General features: G+C 51.1%; 2 protein-coding genes across 2 annotated transcripts; one reads left to right on the forward strand and one right to left on the reverse strand.

Moving 5' to 3' along the window:
- Positions 1-1,750: 1,750 nt before the first annotated feature.
- On the forward strand, positions 1,751-4,505 carry LOC121142977 (putative ribosomal RNA-processing protein 7 homolog B). The gene is made up of 4 exons (XM_040754242.1): positions 1,751-1,763; positions 2,586-2,683; positions 3,064-3,262; positions 4,131-4,505. The coding sequence occupies exons 1-4, from the start codon at positions 1,751-1,753 to the stop codon at positions 4,214-4,216; spliced, it is 396 nt and encodes a 131-aa protein (XP_040610176.1). The 3' UTR covers positions 4,217-4,505.
- LOC121142928 (serine hydrolase-like protein) lies at positions 4,502-20,318 on the reverse strand. Its single transcript, XM_040754092.1, has 11 exons — positions 20,061-20,318; positions 19,872-19,985; positions 19,504-19,545; positions 19,136-19,155; positions 18,748-18,822; positions 17,231-17,340; positions 16,180-16,259; positions 10,652-10,686; positions 7,257-7,339; positions 5,548-5,641; positions 4,502-4,893 (listed from the first exon to the last, which is right to left on the reverse strand). The coding sequence occupies exons 1-11, from the start codon at positions 20,293-20,295 to the stop codon at positions 4,774-4,776; spliced, it is 1,008 nt and encodes a 335-aa protein (XP_040610026.1). The 5' UTR covers positions 20,296-20,318; the 3' UTR covers positions 4,502-4,773.
- Positions 20,319-20,533: the final 215 nt, after the last annotated feature.

Below are 20,533 nucleotides of genomic sequence, written 5' to 3' on the forward strand. Positions count from 1 at the left end.
GTAATTCAAAGCCAGCTTTGAATTTTAATTGGATTGGGACTACAAAAAGACCATTTGCATTATATGTCTGTAAAGAACAGCAGAAACAAATATTTGGGAAGATTTATGAACTTTTATCTTGTTGGGGATGTGATATATCAATAGGCCAATTCTTTTTCTTGAATGATTTTTTTCTTGTCTTCACATGTGTCATTTGTCCAGTGGTCTTCAGATGCCTTAGCTGGATTCCTTCATTCTCCCAAAAGACGAAAAGAAAACCCTGCCCTAACGCTAACTTTGGGAAGGCTTCCTTTTGGCAAGTTATATCTGCTCAAATGAAAAGCATTTGTTAGTCATATGAGTTAGTTCAGACTGAATGATGCACTACCACTGCTTCCAATCAAGAGCTCTCCCTCCCTACTTGGTTGTTCAGTGGTCCTAGCCTCATCTTTCCACCACGTCCTCCAATGTAGTTGAGGACCAGGCTCCCGTACTGCTGGAACCAAGTCTCTCCAGTCTTGTGGGATAATTCTGTTATGAGTTGACTATGAGTTTAACATCTGCTTCAAAAAGGTGAATGCATACCATATGAGACTATTGCTTCCTTAAATCTCTTCAAATCTAACATTTTCACAGGAGTCCATCCAGCTCTTGTGTAATCCTGGGATACCTGTCATTTTGCACTTCCAGTAAGGTGACTGGATATAGTAAGGTTGGTTGTTTGAAACCCTGGGCTTTTCCTATCTAACCTTATAATTTTTTTTTTGGTTTTACCAGACAGGGTTTCTCTGTATTGTTTTGGAGGCTGCCGGTCCAGCCCGGCCTCGAACTCACAGAGATCCGCCTGCCTCTGCCTCCCGAGTGCTGGGATTAAAGGCATGCGCCACCACCGCCCGGCTAACCTTATAATTTAATGCTGAGATTGGTTCTCCTTTACATTCCTTTGGCTGGGTCTGGATATCTCTATAATCTGTTTTATTAAGTTTTTCTAAGACATATCTTAGCACTCATTTTAACCAACTATTTTAGAGATAAGGCAAGAATAATCAAACTGATAATGTTTATAATTGACATTATGTAAATCCCATTTGTGTTAATTATCCTCTCATTTAATTGTCCCCTTTGTAAACCATCCATTATGAATCATACAGAGACCTAACTCTCTCCCCACTGCAATAGTATCTCCCCCCCTTTTTCCCTCCTTTTTTTAGGTTTCTTTGAGACAGGGTTTTTCTGTATAACACCCTTAACTGTTCTGGGACTTGCTTTGTAGACCAGGTTGGTCTTGAACTTACAGAGTCTTGCCTGCCTCTACCCCGAGTGCGACTCCACTGTCCAGTGTTTCCCATTTTTTAATGTGCGCCAAACTTTTTTTAAAACTAAATCTCCCTTCTAAGGATCCCAACTGTCTCACCAAACCTGCTGAAGTTGGCGATGAAGATGATGGTGAGGTAGGAGACTGTCCTGGTATTCAAGGCAGCTACCTAGTGTGGCAGCAGCCCAAGGAGGGGATGCAGGGAAAGCCCACAACCCACCAGGAGAGGGCGCTCCACACACAGGGAAATGTGGGGCAGAGGACAGAAGGCAGGAGCTGACTAAAGGCAGAGCTGGTAGGTGGGGAGGGGCTAGCATTGGCAGCATTGGGAGCCCAAGCACCTGTGGAGTTTACTGCAGATAGGTGCAACGGGAAAAACCCAGACTCATCCAGAAGGCCTGGGGGGAAAGAAGGACAATCTAGCCAGTGGGGTGGTGACTCCAGCCACATTCGGCTATGGCGTGTGCAGGTGGCTGCAGAGCCACAGGCAGGAGGATTTTTCATGAATTCATGCACCTCGTTGAGCACCTGATGAAGTGCGATCCTAGTTGTATTAATAATAAACATCCAGAGTGAGAGACGGGATAAAGCTGAAAGACCAGAGAAGAAAAGGACCAGCTACAGTCACCTCTTACCTCCCCCACTCCTCAGCACAAAAAAGGCAGAGATCCTGTCTCCACCCTGCCTTATCTATCCTGTCTGTCTATACAGACCTCCAGTCCTCTATGGTTAACGTGTGGCTAGTTCCACCCTCTGAAAACCAGGCAAGCTTTGTCAGAACACAGAGTATCACAATACATGGGCCTTCTGTAAGAGCAACAAAGCTTTTAACAGTCCAGCCATCTCTGGTCCCCACGGTCTACTTTCATCTAGTGCAAACAGAACTTGATGCTTTCCTGATGTGGAAGCCCTGTGTATATGTCAATAAAGCACTGTTGGCCAATAGGGAAGCAAGATAGGTGGGACTAGGAGTCCAGGAGGATTCTGGGTAGAAGAAACACAGAGAGTCAAGATGTAACTGGCATAGGGATAAGAAGCCCGGGAAGTTCTCTGGTAAGAGAAATACTTAGAATAACAATTATGGGATAAATACTTAAGTCAGTAGCCAGTAAGAAACAAGCAAGGCCAACAGCTTCATAATTAATACAGTGTCTTGTATGTTATTTGGGGACTACAACACGGCAGAGCCCAGGTGACTGGTGGGGAAAAACCAAGCGGCAGACAAGGAAAAGGCTTCTCTCTACACTTTCCCAGTGTAGTTTATGTTAAACCATGTTTCCTTGGTCCTCAGAGTCGATCAGTGACTATGAAGATTCCGTGTTCAATCCCGAGGCCCTTAGGGTCGAAGTAGACACGTTCATGGAGGCCTACGACAAGATGATAGTTGAGGTAGGGGCTCATAAGGCCCCCACTTATCTGTGTGTGGCCATGGGGAAGCAGCACCACAAGTATTGCGTGTTTAGTGTGGTGCCCGTGAGACAATGGTGGTGGAAGCCATTCCTTGGTTACCGTGCAGGGTGCAGGCTCCTATTTTTGCTTGCTGAAACCTGGACCGCCTGTCTGGGTGACAGGGACTCTAAATGGCCTGCAGGTGAAGGGAGTGTCATTGATGTGTCTGTTCTTCAACACTTACTGTGGGCACTCAGGACACAGACACTGTGTGTGCCCAAGGTGGTTACTGCAGGGGGCAGCACTGGGCCTCTAGGCAATCAATCGGACAACCTGCTGCTGCTGCAGAGCCCCGCCCAGCCACAGTCTCTTCCATGCAGGAGGAGACCAAGGCCAAGGAGGAGGAAGGAGTCCCTGATGAGGAGGGCTGGGTGAAGGTGACGCGCAGGGGCCGCAGGCCTGTGCTCCCTCGAACAGAAGCTGCCAGCCTGCGAGTTCTGGAGAGGGAGAAAAGGAAACGTGCCCGCAAGGAGCTGCTCAACTTCTATGCCTGGCAGCACCGAGAGACCAAGATGGAGCATAAGGGACACCTGAGGGCACCCCAGAGATCTGGGACAGGGAGCAGGGTGTCCTCAGGCACATCCTCTACAGGCTCAGGATCTGAGTCCCTGTCCACAGTGCCCCTACTGCTCCCCAGACAAAGATGGTATTTGCCCGGGGGCAGAAGCACAGGGGCAGGGACCTGCCAGCCCCCAACACAGTGCTGAGGGAAGGACTGGGGGTCAATGGAGGACCAGGGCGGCCTGCTTGAGTGTTCCTCGTGAGAGTACAAGCTCTTGCTGCTGTCAGCATACATGCTGCTCACTGGACACTTGTGTAGGTGTGAGGAGGACTGATCCTCTCCTGAGCATGGAGTGCACTCAGCAGCTGCCTTCACACCCCACCTTTGTTGGCACTGTCACCTGCCCCACTGTCTCCCACCCCTCACATGGTCCAGCCCTGAACCCCCAGCTGCACCCTAGAGATGCAGGAGCCACCTCTGACATAGGTCACTTGGTGACTACCTGCTGATTCTGAAGTCCCCTACCCCAAGGCTCCATCTGGGGAAAGGGGTCCTGGGAATGCTTCTTCTCAGGGAGCAGGAGAAGGGGTAGGAGTCCTGCTTTCTCTGGGCCTCTCTTGTCCCTGGTACATTTTCATCTCGGAACCTGGCCCATCATCATCCCACCTCAGCCCCTAGAGTGGCTGTAGCTAAGTGTGCAGTTCTGTTCCACTGCAGGATCCTAACTTACCCAGAGCACAGCAGGGGTAGAGGGGGATGGGGTGGGAGAGGGGGAACGTGCAGAGTTGCCCTGGGTCATGGGGGGGGGAGCCTGTTTAAGTGGGGCAGCTGGCAGTTACCACACAGGCACTCAGTGTGACTCGCCTATGTCCCTTCAACCCCCAGATCTGGCACAGCTGCGCAAGAAGTTTGAGGAGGACAAGCAGAGGATCGAACTGATGCGTGCCCAACGGAAATTCCGACCCTACTGAGCTGTTCTGGTCCCTGGAGAGCAGGCTTTGAACACAAGGACCAGCAGGACTGCTCCCTCACGGACTGTGCTTTGGGAAGCAGACACCAGGCCAAGAAGCTGCTGCTGTGTCCCCAGCTCCATCTCTGCACCTACAGGCTGGCAGTGCAAGGCACGGGAGGATGTGGTAAAGAGAGCTGCTCCTTCCTCCTAAGCCTGTAGAGACACCTGGGAAACCTGACTGACCTGCTCCCGCCCTTTGCCCTCTGTGCAGCCCCTGCCCGCAACAGAGCCATCTGCAATGCAGTTAACATGGGAGAGGATTTTATTGCCACACAGCCTGGGACCAGGACCAGCTCCAGGGACCCATGCCCAGTCCTGCTCCCTCAGGGTCACCAGCTCACCTGCCCCCTTCATGAAGTCAGATATCAAAGGTCAGAAACGTTTTACCCCCTTCCCCTAGCTCAGCCCCAGGATTCTCTGCTGCCTCTCTTGGGCTTTGAGCCCAGTGAGACCCATCCCACCTTTTGTGGGCTGAGGGTGCTGGACAGACAGTGTGAACAAGCTCCAAGACCAGAGCTACATCCTTGAAGTTGTCCTGGGTTGGCTCTGGAGGAAGGAGCTGACAACTCCAGCCACAAGGTGGTGGTCGTTCATGTGGACGTAGTGATTGCCTGGGACTTCCACATACTGGAACCGCTGGAGAAAGGGGGCAGGGGGTGAGATGGTGCCCACTCAGGAGTCTCTCCCTTAGCTGACTGCCTCCAAGTGGGTCAGGGACAACCTCTCTTCCCAGCAGCTTGGGGACTTGGAGGCTGTTCCAGGAATGTAGGCATCTGAGCTGTGAGACTATGGTGCTCAAGGGGGAGTCACAGTCAGGGTCCCTGCCAGTTTTGATGGACATGAAGCACTGTCATCTCCATGAAGGGCAGCTTCAGGACAGCTCCCACTGCAGAGCACCCTGAATAGGAGATCCCCCTTCCTGGTAGCATCATTGCACTGTGTGCAAAGGATACAGGCTTAGGCGATATAAGTGGATGATGACCAGAGAGGGCCCCGACCTACAGAGGATCCTGGTTCCAGCACAGGCCTCCCCCTGCGTGGTAGCCATCAAACTTGATAATGTGTGCGTTCCAGGATTCATGGAGGCAAGTGCAGGGCTGCTTCTAAGAGCGGGGCCCACAGTAAGCCTGGCCAGGGGTCAGGTTCCTGAATTTTATGTGTCCAAGCTGTGGGTACCGCCCATGGAGGCGGGAGTTGCCAACTCAGGAGATCCAAGTCAATTTCCTATGACATGGGGTTCAAAGCAGAAGACATGCCCAGCCTGTCAGCCTCTCCTGGCACGCCTCTTACCTCTTTGAGGACGGTTCTTAGTGTGTCCACCATTATGAGCAGGGGCTTCTTCTCATGGTTGGCTTGTCTCACATCGTAGTACCCATGTTTTGCTCTGGAAGCAGAAGTTGGATTGTCTCTTGGTGCTGAATCTTAACAGAGCCCTGTACCATGTCTGGGTTTCAGGACCTGAAGAGCCCAAGCCTGGGTTCCTCCCGTTTTCCTTCAGCTATGTCCCTGTGAGCCTAGACTGCCGCTGAGGTTCAGTCATTTAGTCCTGGTAGCAGGCTAGCACGAGCTGATGCTGCAGGGAGCAGCTTCCAGTACTGTGGGAGGTGGGGGCACTGACAGCTGAGCTGAGATCTGAACTCACTCTCAAGGCCAGGCTTTTCTTTCAAATAAGACTACTGAGGAATAGTGTACATGTCACACAACCATCCCCCTGCCTGTCTGAAGCACACTGCAGCCTAGGCTGGCCTCAAACTTGTCACAGCCTTGCCATGCTCTCCCTAGTCCTGAATTGCAGGTGTGAGGCAGCATGCCCAGCCAATTCCTTGTTTTTAAATGCACATCCGCCTTAATTTATGACAGTGTTAACATTTCCCTCAATTCCTTAACGAGTTGAAAATTTAATTTAACAAAAGTCATTAGGCTAGGCATTGTTGGTGCACACCTTTCATCCTAGCACTGGGGAGGCAGAGGCAGGGGAATCTCTATGAGTTCGTGGCCAGCCTGGTCTACAGAGAGAGTGCCAGGACAGGCTCCAAAGCTACACAGTGAAATCCAGTCTTGAACAACAACAACAACAAATACAAAAAGAAAAAGAAAGGCATTAGTTAAGCTTGTAAACATCCTAGCACTAGCCAACACTAGAGGATCAAATTTTCTCTGATTTTCCTGTTGTCCCACCACCAAGAATAAAAGAAAGGATAAGGATAGACCAACAGTGTATTGCTAGGCAAGGAACACATCCTAATTCAAATTTCCCAAATGTGAAGACAATCACATGGGTCTTCAGGCTTAATTTGGCTGATCCAGCTAGGGCCGTGTCCCCTCCTGTATCACTCCAGGTGCCTCCTTCCTGATGCTGCCCTCACACAGGACAATCTTCCCCATAGAGTGGGACTTAGCAAGCTCCCAACATTGCCTGTGCCCGACTATGATGTGCATTCTGCTTCCTCAGCATGAGAAACTGGAGTCATAAGCACAGCCCATGTTCACCTTCCCCAAAGACCTGCTGATCAGTGCTGCAGTCCTCACCCCTGACCCATGCTTCCCGCAGTCCTCACCCCTGCCCCTGCTCCCCTGCAATCCTCACCCCTGACCCATGCTTCCCGAAGTTCTCACCCTGCTCCCCTGCAGTCCCCACCCCTGCTCCTGCTCCCCTGCAGTCCCCACCCCTGTTCCTGCTCCCCTGGAGTCCCCACCCCTGCTCCTGGCCCCCTGCAGTCCCCACCCCTGCCCCTGCTCCCCTGCAGTCCCCACCCCTGCCCCTGCTCCCCTGCAGTCCCCACCCTGACCCTCCTCCCCCACAGTCCTCACCCCTGCTCCTGCTCCCCCGCAGTCCTCACCCCTGCTTCCAGGTTTCCTCTTGCTTTGCCTTCCCCCTCCCAGCACCTGATGACAGTGATGGCTCCTGAGAGAGGTGGAGTGGACTGTGGTGTGTCACTGGAAGAACTAACACCTTGTGCCGCACTCAGCAGTTCCTGGTCTCTGGGTTCTAGACTCACCTGATCAGCAACACATCGGCCTGCAGGCGGCTGATAAAGTGCACTAGCATCTCCTTGCTCAAGAAGTCAAAGCAAGTCTCTGGCTGCAGAAACAAAACCAGGGAAAACCCTTGCTACAAAGTCCCGTGTGCACCTGTAGTCAGAGACCTCATTTCAGGGCGCCTGAGTTCCAGTGAGGTCAGCTGGGCCACGCACCCAGGAGGCCAGTGTCCACCAAGTCACTTACTCATCAATCTTCTTAGTTCTGTCTCCCACCCCCATATCTCTTCTCCCCTCTGGTGGACTCCATTCACAGACCACGTTACAGCTGGGGGTGGCTGTTGACTTGAGGACACTTCAGGGACTATTTAGGACGAGGAGCCCCATGCAGACCCTTCCCTTTGGAGAGGCAGCTGTGGGCTCTGGATCTGCCTTGCATAGCTCATTCCCTTCATGAAACTGCTTCCACTTGAGAGAAATGTGTTTGGACCACAGCACAGGGTGAGTCCTCCATACTGTCTCCACCCCGTCCTCGCTGCTGTCCTTGCTGTTTAATATGGCTTTGCTCCAGTGCCCAAATGGAGACCTGCAGCCCCGTGCAGCTACTGATGGACACGGTAGGTCACGTGCATGGCAGGTGTGATATGCATGCTAGGATCAGGAGACTTCCTAGGAGACAGGATACAGTCAATACAGGTTAAGATGTCAGCACGGCTGGGCTGAGACCATAGGTCAGTGGCTGAGAGCCTGCCTGTTATACATTGGGCCCTGGTGAGTATCTGATACCCAGTCTATACACACTGGGAAACATTCACTCCTGGATAGGACAGATGTCTCAGTAGAGTCCTTGGGACAAGACCTGAACCTGATCCTCAGACTTCACGTTTAAAACAACTGGGCATGCTGAGACATTCCTATAGTTTCAGCCTCAAGATGGAGGGACAGTGGATCCTTGGAATGTGCTGGCCACCACCTTAGTGTATTTGGAAAGTCTAAGACCATCAAAAATGGATAATAAATAGATGTGAGCATTGTGGCTGGGGAACTATAGCTGAGGGTGACCTCTGACCTGCACATGTACATCATACACATGCTCACACAGACACACACAAGGTCACTCCTTGTGCTGCTCCTCAGATTAAGATCACCATGGGTACATTTTCAAAACAAAGTTTGCCACATCACCTATGAGGTCCCACAGTGTCTCAGTTCTGTTCTCAGAGCAGAGCAAGTGCTGGAGAGCTGTGCCACGCTGCCTCCCGGGGAGGGCAGGTCTGTGGCCTCACTGCCAAGAAGTGTGGTGGGCAGGGGTGGGGTGGGATCTAACCCTGGCCACTGCCAACAGCTAACAGAAGGTGGCATCAGACTCAGTCAGATGGGGACTTGGGCCTCAGCCTCTAATCTTCCTCCTTTTCCTCAGGAACTGGAATTTTCTGGCTCAAGGGTACAATCAGGCCTCAACCTTAAGTTAAAGTTGGTCCCAGGCAAGGCTTATGGGATGTTACCTCTGCTCTTGCCTGCAGATGTGAAACTCTTCTGAGTTTCTATGGCAGCTTATTTCTCCTCTGTGTGCTGACCCTGCTGATGGCCCCTGCCTGTCCCCTTTTGTCAGCCTCTTGTCCCCCTCAATGTGTCTTAACTTTTAATTTTATTTGTTTCCTTGTTTAGTTATTCATTTGTTTTGTGATTTTTCACACAGGGTTTCTTTGTGTAACAGTTCTGGTTGTCCTGAAACTCACTTTAGAGACGAGTCTGGCCTCAGACTCACTGAGATCCACCTGACTCTGCCTCCCAAGTGTTGGAACTAAAGGTATGTGACATATGACTGGGCTTACTTTCTTGTTTTCTTTCTTTCCTTCCTCCTTTCCTTCTTTCTTTCATCCTTCATTCTTTCCGTTTTTCTTTTTTGTGTAAAATTCCTTCAATTTTATTTCTTGACAGGCTTTTATTTTCAGTGATAGGATTAAGCTAACAGTAAGGTCAAATGGACAGCCAGCTCTGAGGCATTTTGCACAGGACACAGGATGTGAGACCTGGACCCAGGTCCTTGTGCCCTGCTGGTCCTGAGACTCACCTGGGTCAACCCAGAGGGGAGATCGGCTATGTTCTCTAACCTTCCTGCCCCACTGCTGGCTTCCTTCTCTCTACAACTGTCTCTGAGAGACTTCTTCCATGAGGGAGCGTGGAAATGATACACAGTCTTGAGACAAGGATCTGTATCTGTGTACGTGCACATGTATGAAAAGATAGTTGGGGACACTTGGGGAAAGTATGTCAATGCATGCACACATGGTCAAAGTCATAAAAGGGATCTGGGGACGTAGCCGTTGGAATAACACTTGCCTAGGGTGCACAAGTCTCAGGTTCAGTGGCCGGCACCCGCCTTCCCCGTGTGTGTGAGAGAGACAGATTGGGGATGACACCAGAACCTTTGTGCACCGTTGGTGGGAAGATGAAACAGAGGAGCCTCTGGAGACAACAGTTTAGCACCTTCTAAAGATCAGTCACAAGTTACCCTGGGCTCCAGCAAGTCTCTTGTGCCATATCCAAGATCTGGAAGCAAGGACTCAGACACTTGTACTCGTGTTACAGCAACACTGATCTGAATTGCCAAAACACGAATCCCAATGTCTATGGGCAGAGGGCTAGACATGGAAAATGTGGTGTGGGCTAGCAAGATGGCTGTGTATAAACGCATGCTGTAAATGACTGAGCTTGACCATCGCAGTCATGTGGAGGAAGGAGAGACTCCCACGAGTTGTCCTGACTCCCACACAAGCGTCCCCCTGACATTACATACATGCTCGGGCACACATACACATGCAGGCACACACACACACATGCACACACAAACACATGTGCACTCACACAAATAAAAATTATATACATTAAAAAACAAATGTCAAAAAGATGTTTAAAGAAAAAAACCTCATGAAGATTTGCGTGCCTCTGTCTCCACGTGCTGGGATTACAGTCCCCAGTATGGAACAGCTAGTTTTTGGTCTCACAAAGGTATAAACATGGACATGTGTTTCACATGGAAGGTTCTGGAAAGCATGATCCTGGGGAGAAGAATCCAAACTCAGAGGACAAACATAGGTATTTCATGAAAGGAAAATCAAACAGTCAACTTCACAGGGACAGTAAAGTAAATTAGAGTTTGCTGGAGAGACAAGTGAGGACTTAGTGTTTTAACAGGTTCAGTGTTTACTGAGGATGACAGAGGTTGGGCTATGGCTGTTGATGATGGTTACAAAACAATACACTTAATACTACCCAGCAGTGTACTTACAGGCATCTAAAATGGGGAATATATCTTCTGTGTCTATACTAAGCTATGCATATATTTTTAAAAGCATTTTCAAAAACAGACCACAGAAAATCTATGAAGGAAGCTGGAAGACAGTGGCACTTACCACAGACAGCCTCCGGTCCCTGTTGGACACCACACCTGGGGAAAGCACAAAGCATGGTGGTTTCAGTGTCACCTGTTACAGGAAGGGACTCACCTGGCTTCCTGGGGAAGTCCCGGTCTTTTCACCCAGGGCTCATGTCTTCATCTGGGTTGGTGAAAGCCACCCTGTCATGAAGAAGCCTTGCACTTCCGTCCTGGAATTCTTCTAGAGCAGAGCTTGGTCAAGGCTGTCTGACCACAGCACATGGGCGTCTCCTCAGACCCCAAGGGACAGGGAAGGACGATGAAGGAGACAGTCAGGCTCTCTCATCCCTCCCTCTCGTGTTTTTAGACAGGATCTCACTTTGTGACCCTTGATGGCCTAGAACTCGCTCAGTAGATCCGGCTGGCCTCAACTCACAGAGATCTGCCTGCCTCTGCCTCCAAGTGCTGGGACTAAAGGTGTGTGCCTCTACTCTAGGCTCCAACTCTCACCTCAGAGAAAGAAACTGTTCATTTGGTTTAAACACTAGAAAAATGAGAGTAATTGAGATCCTTGGTATCCTTGTCAGACTAGGTCCCTGCCATGGTTGATGTATAACTCAACTTATCTACAAAGGTTTAGCCTCACCTTCCCCTCAACAGCATCTATGATTCCAGGAGAACTGTGTGCAGGAGTGTGTGGGGGAGGGCAGGTCAGCCTCTGCTGTTACACGGAACTTCCAAGCCTTGGAAGTTTCCAGGTGCTGGCAGGGAATGGAAAAGCCAGCTCTGGGGACCTGCTCCAACAAGGGAAATGGCAAGGACTGCAGGTGTCAGGGTAGGGAGAGACCTGTCTGCAAGTCTGCTCAACTCCCTTTTCCCAGCTACCAAAGAAAAGTGCACAGCCACCAAAGGAAAGGTGAAGTCAGACCTGCACACCTTCTGCAGATGGTCTAAGTCCCCAGTGTGTTAAACACGTAAATGCAAATAGAAGCCTTGAGGAGTCTTAGAATCAAACAAGGAGATGATTCCAATTCCAGAATCCATAAAAGACACGTGTCCAGTTGCAATTCCACAATTCTGCACTCAAGGACAGAAACCACTCCAAGACAAGTCTAGAGAGAAGTGACAGCTAGAGGGCAGAGGTCCCAGCTCCGTGTCTGCAACACAGGGAAATTGTTAAAATGAGACAAAGCCAAGGACTGGACATGGAAGGGGTAGATGCTCACACTGCAGTCTGAGGCTTCCGACCTCCGCAGACCTCAAATAAATCTCCTTTCCTCTGTTCCTTCCTTCCTTCCTTCCTTCCTTCCTTCCTTCCTTCCTCCCTCCCTCCCTCCCTCCCTTCTTTCCTTCCTTCCTTCCTCTCTTCCTTCCCTTCGTTTTTTGAATAAAAGTTTCTGTATGTAACAGTCATGCGTATCCTGTAATTTACTTTGTAGACCAGGCTGGCCTTGAACTCACAGAGACCAGACTGCCTCTGGCTCCCGAGTGCTGGGATTAATGGAGTATGCCACCATTTCGCAGTGGTTTTAGTTTTTATAGAGCTAGTTAATTACTTATTATTTTTGATACAGGTTCCACCATGTCTCAAAAAGCAACAGAGTGAAGACAAAGGTGAAAAACAGCCTAAAGTGGGGGTGGGGGGTGTGGGAGTGTGGGGTGAGTGGGGGGACGTGGGGTTGGTTCAGTAGTTAAGAGCAATGACTGCACTTCCAGATGCCCTGGGTTCAATTCCCAGCTCTCATGTGGCAGCTCACAGCTGTCTATTCCTCCATTTGTAAGAGTTCCAACAGATACACATGCAGGCAAAACACTAATGCACACAAAATAAAAATAAATCATTAAAAAAAGAGAAAAAATAAGCTAAAATGATGACTGGGCTGGTCCTGTATCTGGGAAGGGTTAAGACAGGACACACACACACACACACACACACACACACACACACATAAAATGGAAAATGTTATTGAAAACAAGGCAAAAATCAAACAGACCTTGATTCTTGAACAGTCAAGGGCAACCCCTGAGAGAGAAGGCCAGCTGCTGCTCTGCCTGGATATGGCTACTTCCTGCTTTCTTCCTACCTAGGAGGCTCAGCCATCTGAGGTGCAGAGATAATTCACAAATCTTCCCACTGCCGGCTTCCTGTCTGCTCTGGGACTCACCAAAGTCACATACAGATCAGAGACTCGCAGAGAGGCCAACTGACCCCAAACATGGTCCTTGGAGTCTCACAGACAGGGATGAGTGTGCTGTTGGTCTCCATGCTCACAGACAGGGATAAGTGTGTTGTTAGTCTCCATGCTCACAGACAGGGATGAGTGTGCTGTTAGTCTCCATGCTCACAGACAGGGATGAGTGTGCTGTTAGTCTCACATGCTCACAGACAGGGATGAGTGTGTTGTTAGTCTCCATGCTCACAGACAGGGATGAGTGTGTTGTTAGTCTCCACATCTCACAGACAGGGATGAGTGTGCTGTTAGTCTCCATGCTCACAGACAGGGATGACCCTGCTGTTAGTCTCCATGCTCACAGACAGGGATGAGTGTGCTGTTAGTCTCCATGCTCACAGACAGGGATGAGTGTGCTGTTAGTCTCCATGCTCACAGACAGGGATGAGTGTGCTGTTAGTCTCCATGCTCACAGACAGGGATGAGTGTGCTGTTAGTCTCCATGCTCACAGACAGGGATGAGTGTGCTGTTAGTCTCCATGCTCACAGACAGGGATGAGTGTGCTGTTAGTCTCCATGCTCACAGACAGGGATGAGTGTGCTGTTAGTCTCCATGCTCACAGACAGGGATGAGTGTGCTGTTAGTCTCCACATCTCACAGACAGGGATGAGTGTGCTGTTAGTCTCCATGCTCACAGACAGGGATGAGTGTGCTGTTAGTCTCCATGCTCACAGACAGGGATGAGTGTGCTGTTAGTCTCCATGCTCATGGACAGGGATGAGTGTGTTGTTAGTCTCCATGCTCATGGACAGGGATGAGTGTGTTGTTAGTCTCCATGCTCACAGACAGGGATGACCCTGCTGTTAGTCTCCATGCTCACAGACAGGGATGAGTGTGTTGTTAGTCTCTATGCTCACAGACAGGGATGTCTGTGTCTTTAGGTCCCTGCCATTTCTCAAGGCAGCTAGAAAAAAGCACTGCTTTCCACAAAGCCTTTCTCTTTCACACATAGGCAGCTGACTCGGCTCCCCTGCCAAGTGTTTCTGTGAAACTGCTCAAGCCAGACAGCTCTGCTTCTGACTGAATGCTGCAGAGTTTATGACAGAAATTTCATCATGGGGGGAGGGCAGGGATTGCCTGGCCAGGCAGTGGTGTGGCCTGTCCCTGTGTCCTTAGGGGTTTGTCCTGACACAGCTGGGCTCTCCCTCTTTGCAGAACACCTTCAGCTGTAATATGTGATGCTTTTGTTGGGTGTTTCAGTCAAGGTCTTACTCTGTACCCTAGGCTTGCCCAACAGCACTATCTTTCAACCTCAGCCTCCCAAGTGCTAGGGTTTCGGACTGGCATGCTACCACACCTGGCTTGAAGCAGGCATGGGCTATGGGTTGGAATCCTGTGTAAGGCTGTGTGACTAATGGCTCTCTCTGGGTCATGTTACACCTGCCTGGTTAAATCAGCTTTAGCTTAATGTCCTGCCTCTGTTGGGAACTCCCTTTGGTCAGAAGTGATGCCTACAACCTCTTCCTCACCTACATGAACCAGATCATAATCGAGAGAGAGAGAAAGAGAGAGAGAGAGAGAGAGACAGACAGACAGACAGACAGACAGACAGACAGACAGAGGGAGAGGGACAGTTGGGGCTAGAGGCCCAGAACAGTGCTTTCCTAACACTGTGTCCGGAGAGCCTGCAGGATCTGAATCTACCTTCTCCTGAGCTTATTCTGCCACAGAGGGGTGCTCCCACAGCAGTGCTCCCACCCCTTGCCTGCTCCCCAGCAAAGGGCTCACCTTCTCAGCAATGCCCACTGCCTCCTTAGAGACCATTCAGCATCTGGGCCCACATTTCAGGCAACAAGGGGCCCAGTCAGACTCCCTGGTCTGGCTGGGATAAAGCCTCCCTTGGATTAGCCCTCTTCTGTACAGGGAACCCCTGGGTTGGCCGTCTTTGTGGGGCACAAAAGCCTAGGCTCTCAGTCTTCATAAGGGTTTGCAGGGAGGGGAGACAGGCTCAGGACTAAAACCAAATAAACCAGAAATGTAGTCTGCACCTGAACACAACGTGCAGCCCAGGAGGCCTCTTTCAGCACTTGGAATTCCGTTCACACAGGACAGGGGCTCCCACATGACCAGCTGTCTCAGCCAGGGGGTCTGTTGGCTCCAGTGCACAGCACTCTCTAGTATCTTCCTCTTGCTCAACAGGATTTCCCAACTTGTCCAACCCACATGCGCTGGGTAGGTGGAGGGAGACCTACTTCTTTTGTTTCTGCAGAAATTAATTTTCTGAACCTCAATTGATCCTGACAGCCTGTGAGAGCAAAAATCTACCGACCTTGTCTGTTTCCTAACTCTGGGGGAGTCCCATTGTGACGCAGCTGGCACCAACAGGAACTGAACCCTGGGTTTTGTTCCCCTTTGGGGCCTTTCCTGTCCCATCACACCGCCTCACACAAGCTTTCACCTCACCTGAGAGAGTCTCCAAGCCCCTCCCCAGGGCACTCACATTCATTCATTGTTTCCTTGTGAGTGTGGTTAATGTGAGCTTGACAGGCTTTACAATCATCATGGAAACAATCCTTGCCCATGTCCCTGAGGAAGTTTCTAGATTAGTCTGATGTGGGGAGGTCTATCCTGACTCTGGGCAACACTATCCTGTGGCCTTCGTTCCAGGAGCTGAAAACCAGCATTAATCTCTTTCTGCTTCCTCGCTGTGCTCACAATATGACCAGCTGCCCCCTGCTCCTGCTCCAATATACATCCAGTCATGATGGACAGTCCCCTCTGACTGAGAGCCAAAACCAACCCCTGCTCCTCCAAGCTGTCACACTCTCTCTGCTTCAGAAACAGACAAGTGTCTGAAACTTTTTTATCATCTGTTTTCCTTCTAAAATTCACTTTTTCTGCTCAGTCTCCTTCTGCCCAGGCCTAGGAGCTGTCATTTCCACCAAGGGCATTTGTAAACGCTGCCCTCTGGGCTTGGGCCACCTCTACAGACTGCAGCTTCATTGAGACTGGGACCGTGTGGCTCAAGCCTCACTCACTGTCTTGATGGAGAACGCAGCAGCTCTCAGAACCTTAGAGAAGCTCTTGACGAAACGTGGAAGAAGAAATCCAGAAGAGACTATCGTGTGAGAGGCTGCCAGAGCCACAGCACCTCCTCCCCACAGGCCCAGCAGGGCGTGGCCATGGCAGCCACCAACCTTCGTGCCAGTGCCTGCCAACCTCCTCACAGTGTGGTTTTCTGCAATGGTTATTTGCAGCCTCAGTTTCCCCTGCTCTCTCAGGGCTGTGTGTGAGGCAACGGAAGGGTCAGGGAAACGCTTCAGCCACACAGTATCACTTGTCACTTGCAAGCCCCCAGGTCATCCCTCAGTAATAACAGCGGTGAGTCCTTACCCGTGGCCATCTTCCTGGTTCCTCTCTGCAGCAGGAGTTCCCCACACTCTTTATTCAAGTGGCTATTTTTATTCAGGAGCCTGGGAGACAGAAAGACGTGGAAGGAACCATGCCTTGATCAAGCCCAGAGGTTGGACACAAGGGAAATCAGGCAGCTGGATATGGTGTGCTTAATTCCAGGGCTAAGGAGGCTGAGGCAGATGGAATTGAATTCAAGGCCAGTCGTGGCTACATTATGAGTTCAAGGCCAGCATGAATGATAGTAAATCCCTGGAAAATGAACAAACAGCAACAAGATGGACTGGGGATGTGGTTCAGGGGTAAAGAGCTTGAGGCTTAGGTTCAGACTCCAGGAAGGAAAGGAGGAGGAGGAAGGGGAGATGGAGGGAAGGGAGACTTCCCATGAACTCTGTGTATGTCTTTCTGAACCTGAGGGGTGTTTGTAGCATCAGCGTGTCTGCCTGATAGTGTGTGTGTGTGTGTGTGTGTGTGTGTGTGTGTGTGTGTGTGTGTGTGTGTGTGCGTGTCCACTCCTCTGGACAGCAACAACAAGAGTGAAGCCCTGTGCTACCGTGCACACTGCCAGATGCAGTGAATACAAATGTGAGCAGGGCTTTCCATCTGGGCCATGGGTGGGGAATTTAGAGGCCGACAATGACTCAGGGCAGTGTGGTTGCTGTGTGGTGGAAGCCACAGACAGGTCGAGAATGAGGATGGAGAAAACCGCAGCTAATTGGTAAGCAGCCTAAGGTTGGTAGAACAAGAGGGCTGAGGTGAGCCAATATAGCATGAACTTCGGGAAAAGAAAGAGTCACCCCCTCTAAAGCATGAGTAAAGGGGGTGGTGGCATGGAGGGGCTTCTGAGAGTGCCCTGGAGGCCACACCAGGGGGAAGGACACCTGGGGGAGGGGTGGGGCCCTGACATTGAGAGGAGGGGAAGGAAGCAGCAGCAGCAGGAGGAAGAGGCTGTACATCCCCTGACTTGGAGGGTGTCCATCCAGGGCAACCAGTCCCAGCCCTCCTCGCTCCTGCCCTTGCTGCCAGCACTCACCTCTGCATCATCTCCTCCATGCTGGACACCCTCAAGGAATCCTGGGAAGCTTCCCCCTGAAACATGTGCTCTATGTTCCTCCGTTTGTAGGTCACGATGTTATCTGTTTCCTAAGGATCAGCCAGAGCTGGTGAATAGGAATGCCCCAGAGAGGAGTCCCAGCCCCTTCCCGGGTCCTGCCCACTGCCCTCGGTGCCCCTCTGAGGGGGAACAGCCCATGCTAGTCATCCTCTCCCATGCAGCACAGGCTTGCCTGACAGCTAGAGGGACCAGGTGATGGGGGAGGCGGCCTCTCTGTTAGCTGCCTAGTGCTTTGTAGAGTGTGACACTGGGTTTCCACTGAGGGCAGGCTATTTCACTGACTTCAGTCAAGGCTAGCATTGTGAATGACAAGAAGTGGGAACAGGCAGGCCGTGTGGATGGGTTTGAAATTCCATCTGCCATACCTCATGTCCCCAGTGGCAAGTTCAGGCCTTTGGGGACTCACTGCCACGCAGTACCACAGCAGAGGATGTCCCAAGGTTCTATACTTGTTGCATCAGTGGACATTGCAGACAACAAAAGGCAAAGATTACCATGGTCTGGGTATTGGGTTCCACACTAACACGTTAGTCAATGGTTCATGCAATGGAAAATTACTGAGTGCTCACAATGTGCAGGGACCGGACATTGGGATAAAAACGATTTTCCAGCCAGTCAGTGCTAGCACACCTTTAATCCCAGAACTTGGGAGGCAGAGGCAGGAGGATCTCTATGTTTTCAAGGCAGGTCTGGTCTATAGAGCTAGCTTCAAGAAAAACAAGGCTACAATGAAAAAAACCAGTCTCAAAAACTTAGCACAGAACAAACAAAAAATTAGGAGGTTGGAGCAGGGAGATTACTAGAAGTTCATGGCCACTCGATTACAGAATGAGTTCCTGTCTCAAAAAAGAAAGAATGAGTTCTTGTCCTCCAGGAGGGTTTGGCCATGCTGTAAATGAGAAGATGGAAATTGACACAGTGGAGTCCTCTGGAACAAACTAACTTCCTTAGTCACACAGTAGGGAAAGGGCAGAGCCTAGTCTCAGATACAGGGACAGTACTGGATGTTGTCAATGCTGGTGGTGGTATTTTTCTATCAGTCACACGCACAGTCAATATATAGGATTGTGTTCTGTGTGCACAGCTCAAAGGCATTGCTTAGGTGTCAGGGCAGGGAGCTTCCTGTGGCCCTGAACTCCCTCCACCCACATCTGCCCCCTTCATCCACCTCTGCTGTTTCACAGTCTATGCTGGATCCACCAGCATTCTGCAGAATCCAGACCACAGAGTGGGCCTTCCAAACAGTTCCCATCCCCTGTCCCTGAGAATCTTAGGGTCACAAGCCTCAGGATACTGCCCTCTCTGGGGGAGACCCCTGGTTAATTATCCCCCTCTGCCACACTCTCCTGCCTCCTTAAAGTCCACAGGAGACAGAGCTGAAGATAACCCCCAAAGTCTGGGGTCCCCATGACAGCCTCTTTGAAGTCGTTTCCTACATTACAATCCAGAACACATGGCATCGAATCCAGCAAGATAAGTTTGTCCACCATCTCGGGGAAGATGCAGGAGAACTAGAAAGTGACAACAGAGGAACAAGTGAGTGGGTGGAGACACAGGCTTCCCCAGAGCTGAGTCTGCTGTCCCTTCAGTGTGCTTCTCCCAGACCCCGCTGCAGACCGCAGTAACCCTACATGAGACATGGGGAAACTACACGGAACCGTCCCCAGGACACAGTGCACATGTGAAGTTGCCTGTGGCTAAGGAGGTGCTGGCTAGCTTCCGCATCCACTGTGTGAAGGGGCTCTTCCTGTCCTACTCACACTGGTCTACCCACACCCACGCCCAGAAAGGTCCCAGGCCACCCCAGAACAGCCAGCTACTCACCATGCCGCCCACAGTGCCACCTGCCAGAACAGAGACAGTGCTGACATCTAAGTGACCTCTCCAGCTCCCCATCCTCCCCAGTCCTTTCTTATGGGCTGTCCCGTCCCCAGCTCCTCTCCCACATGGGCTTGGGACTCTGCATCTTCAGCTCGTGCTTCTCCCTGGGTCACCAAGGTCCCTCCATCTGAAAACACTTACAAGGACAGTCCACACCCCCCCTGAGACCAGAGGCACAGTCCCTAAGGTAAGCGGTTGAGGACTTCTTCCTTCTCAGAGGGCCAGGGAAAGGTACCAGGTACCAGGTGTCAAGTTTTCCCCCTGTCCTATATCCCTCCACAGAACTCAGGGTCAGTGTAAAGCTGACTCACCAAAACTGTGGCCCATGAAGGAGAACCGAGTCCATTTAAATGCTGAAAACACAAATTCAAACAGAAGGTTTGCATGGTCCAGCCTTACTCTAAACTTCTTCCTGTGTCCTGGCTTGGAACTCCCTCCAAGCACCTGTAGCACCCCACCCAGGAGACCAGCTGAGGGGCCTCAGTTCCACTGTGGGAAGCTCCTAGTGGAGGACACAAGCTCTGCTCAGGGGCTGGGAGAACTGGAGCCAGACCCCAGGCATCAATTCCCAACCCCCGCTGTCTGCAGACTCTGCATCCCACCTGCTAGGATGAGAGGGTGTGGCAGAGCATCCCCCAACACACACGACGCCTCATGGCACTCAGGGGCTCTCGCTCACCTGCTGCCACCCTTCGGACCTCACTCACAAAATTTTGGTGGTTATACAGGAGACCTGGCTTGTAATGGGAGGAGAGTCCATGTCCCCCGAAATCCATGGCCACATAATGAAAATCTGCAGAGAGAGAGGAAGAGGAGGGGTCTGCATGGCAGCTTCCACCCCTCCCTGTCCCTCAACCCATAGCCCCACCTTGTGGAAGAAGAGGAATGAGCCTGTCAAAGGAGTTGGCATTGTCCAGCCAGCCATGCAGGCAGAGAACTGGAGGGTTCTTCTGGGAGCCCCAGACTTTGACAGCAATGTGGCCCCAAGGCACAGCCAGCTTCAACTCTGAGAACAGACCTGTGAGGCAGAACCAGTCATTTGTCCCCTGCATCCATGGACCCAGCCCTTCCTCACCCTCACCAGTGTATGCTCCAGCATGCATGGGCGTTGGTGCTACTGGCCTATGTCCTGGCTCTGGACAGACAGACTGCCAGATACCCTGAGGAGGGAAAAGCAACCAGGTTCCCTGGGTGAGTGAGAGCTGAGTAGGCTTTTTGGAAGGAACTATTGGTGTTGGAACAGAACAGGAAGCACTGGGTTGGTGGGTGCTGGCTTGAACGCTGCCACTTGGGGCTGTGTGACTTTGGACTGGTTCCTTCAGACCTCTCCATCCTCAGTCC

Source organism: Mesocricetus auratus, unplaced genomic scaffold (genome assembly GCF_017639785.1).
Source record: "Mesocricetus auratus isolate SY011 unplaced genomic scaffold, BCM_Maur_2.0 Super-Scaffold_100010, whole genome shotgun sequence".
NCBI lineage: Eukaryota > Metazoa > Chordata > Mammalia > Rodentia > Cricetidae > Mesocricetus > Mesocricetus auratus.

Excerpts from the sequence above, each read along its gene's own strand:
- LOC121142928 (XM_040754092.1), bottom strand. The coding sequence starts at position 20,295 with ATGCATGCTGGAGCATACACTGGTGAGGGTGAGGAAGGGCTGGGTCCA. Across the intron at positions 19,986-20,060 it reads CATTCCTCTTCTTCCACAAG|ATTTTCATTATGTGGCCATG; the intron begins GTGGGGCTATGG and ends CTCTCTCTGCAG. Across the intron at positions 17,341-18,747 it reads CATGTGTTCTGGATTGTAAT|GAAACAGATAACATCGTGAC; the intron begins GTAGGAAACGAC and ends GCTGATCCTTAG.
- LOC121142977 (XM_040754242.1), top strand. Across the intron at positions 2,684-3,063 it reads ACGACAAGATGATAGTTGAG|GAGGAGACCAAGGCCAAGGA; the intron begins GTAGGGGCTCAT and ends TCTTCCATGCAG. Across the intron at positions 3,263-4,130 it reads CCGAGAGACCAAGATGGAGC|ATCTGGCACAGCTGCGCAAG; the intron begins ATAAGGGACACC and ends TTCAACCCCCAG.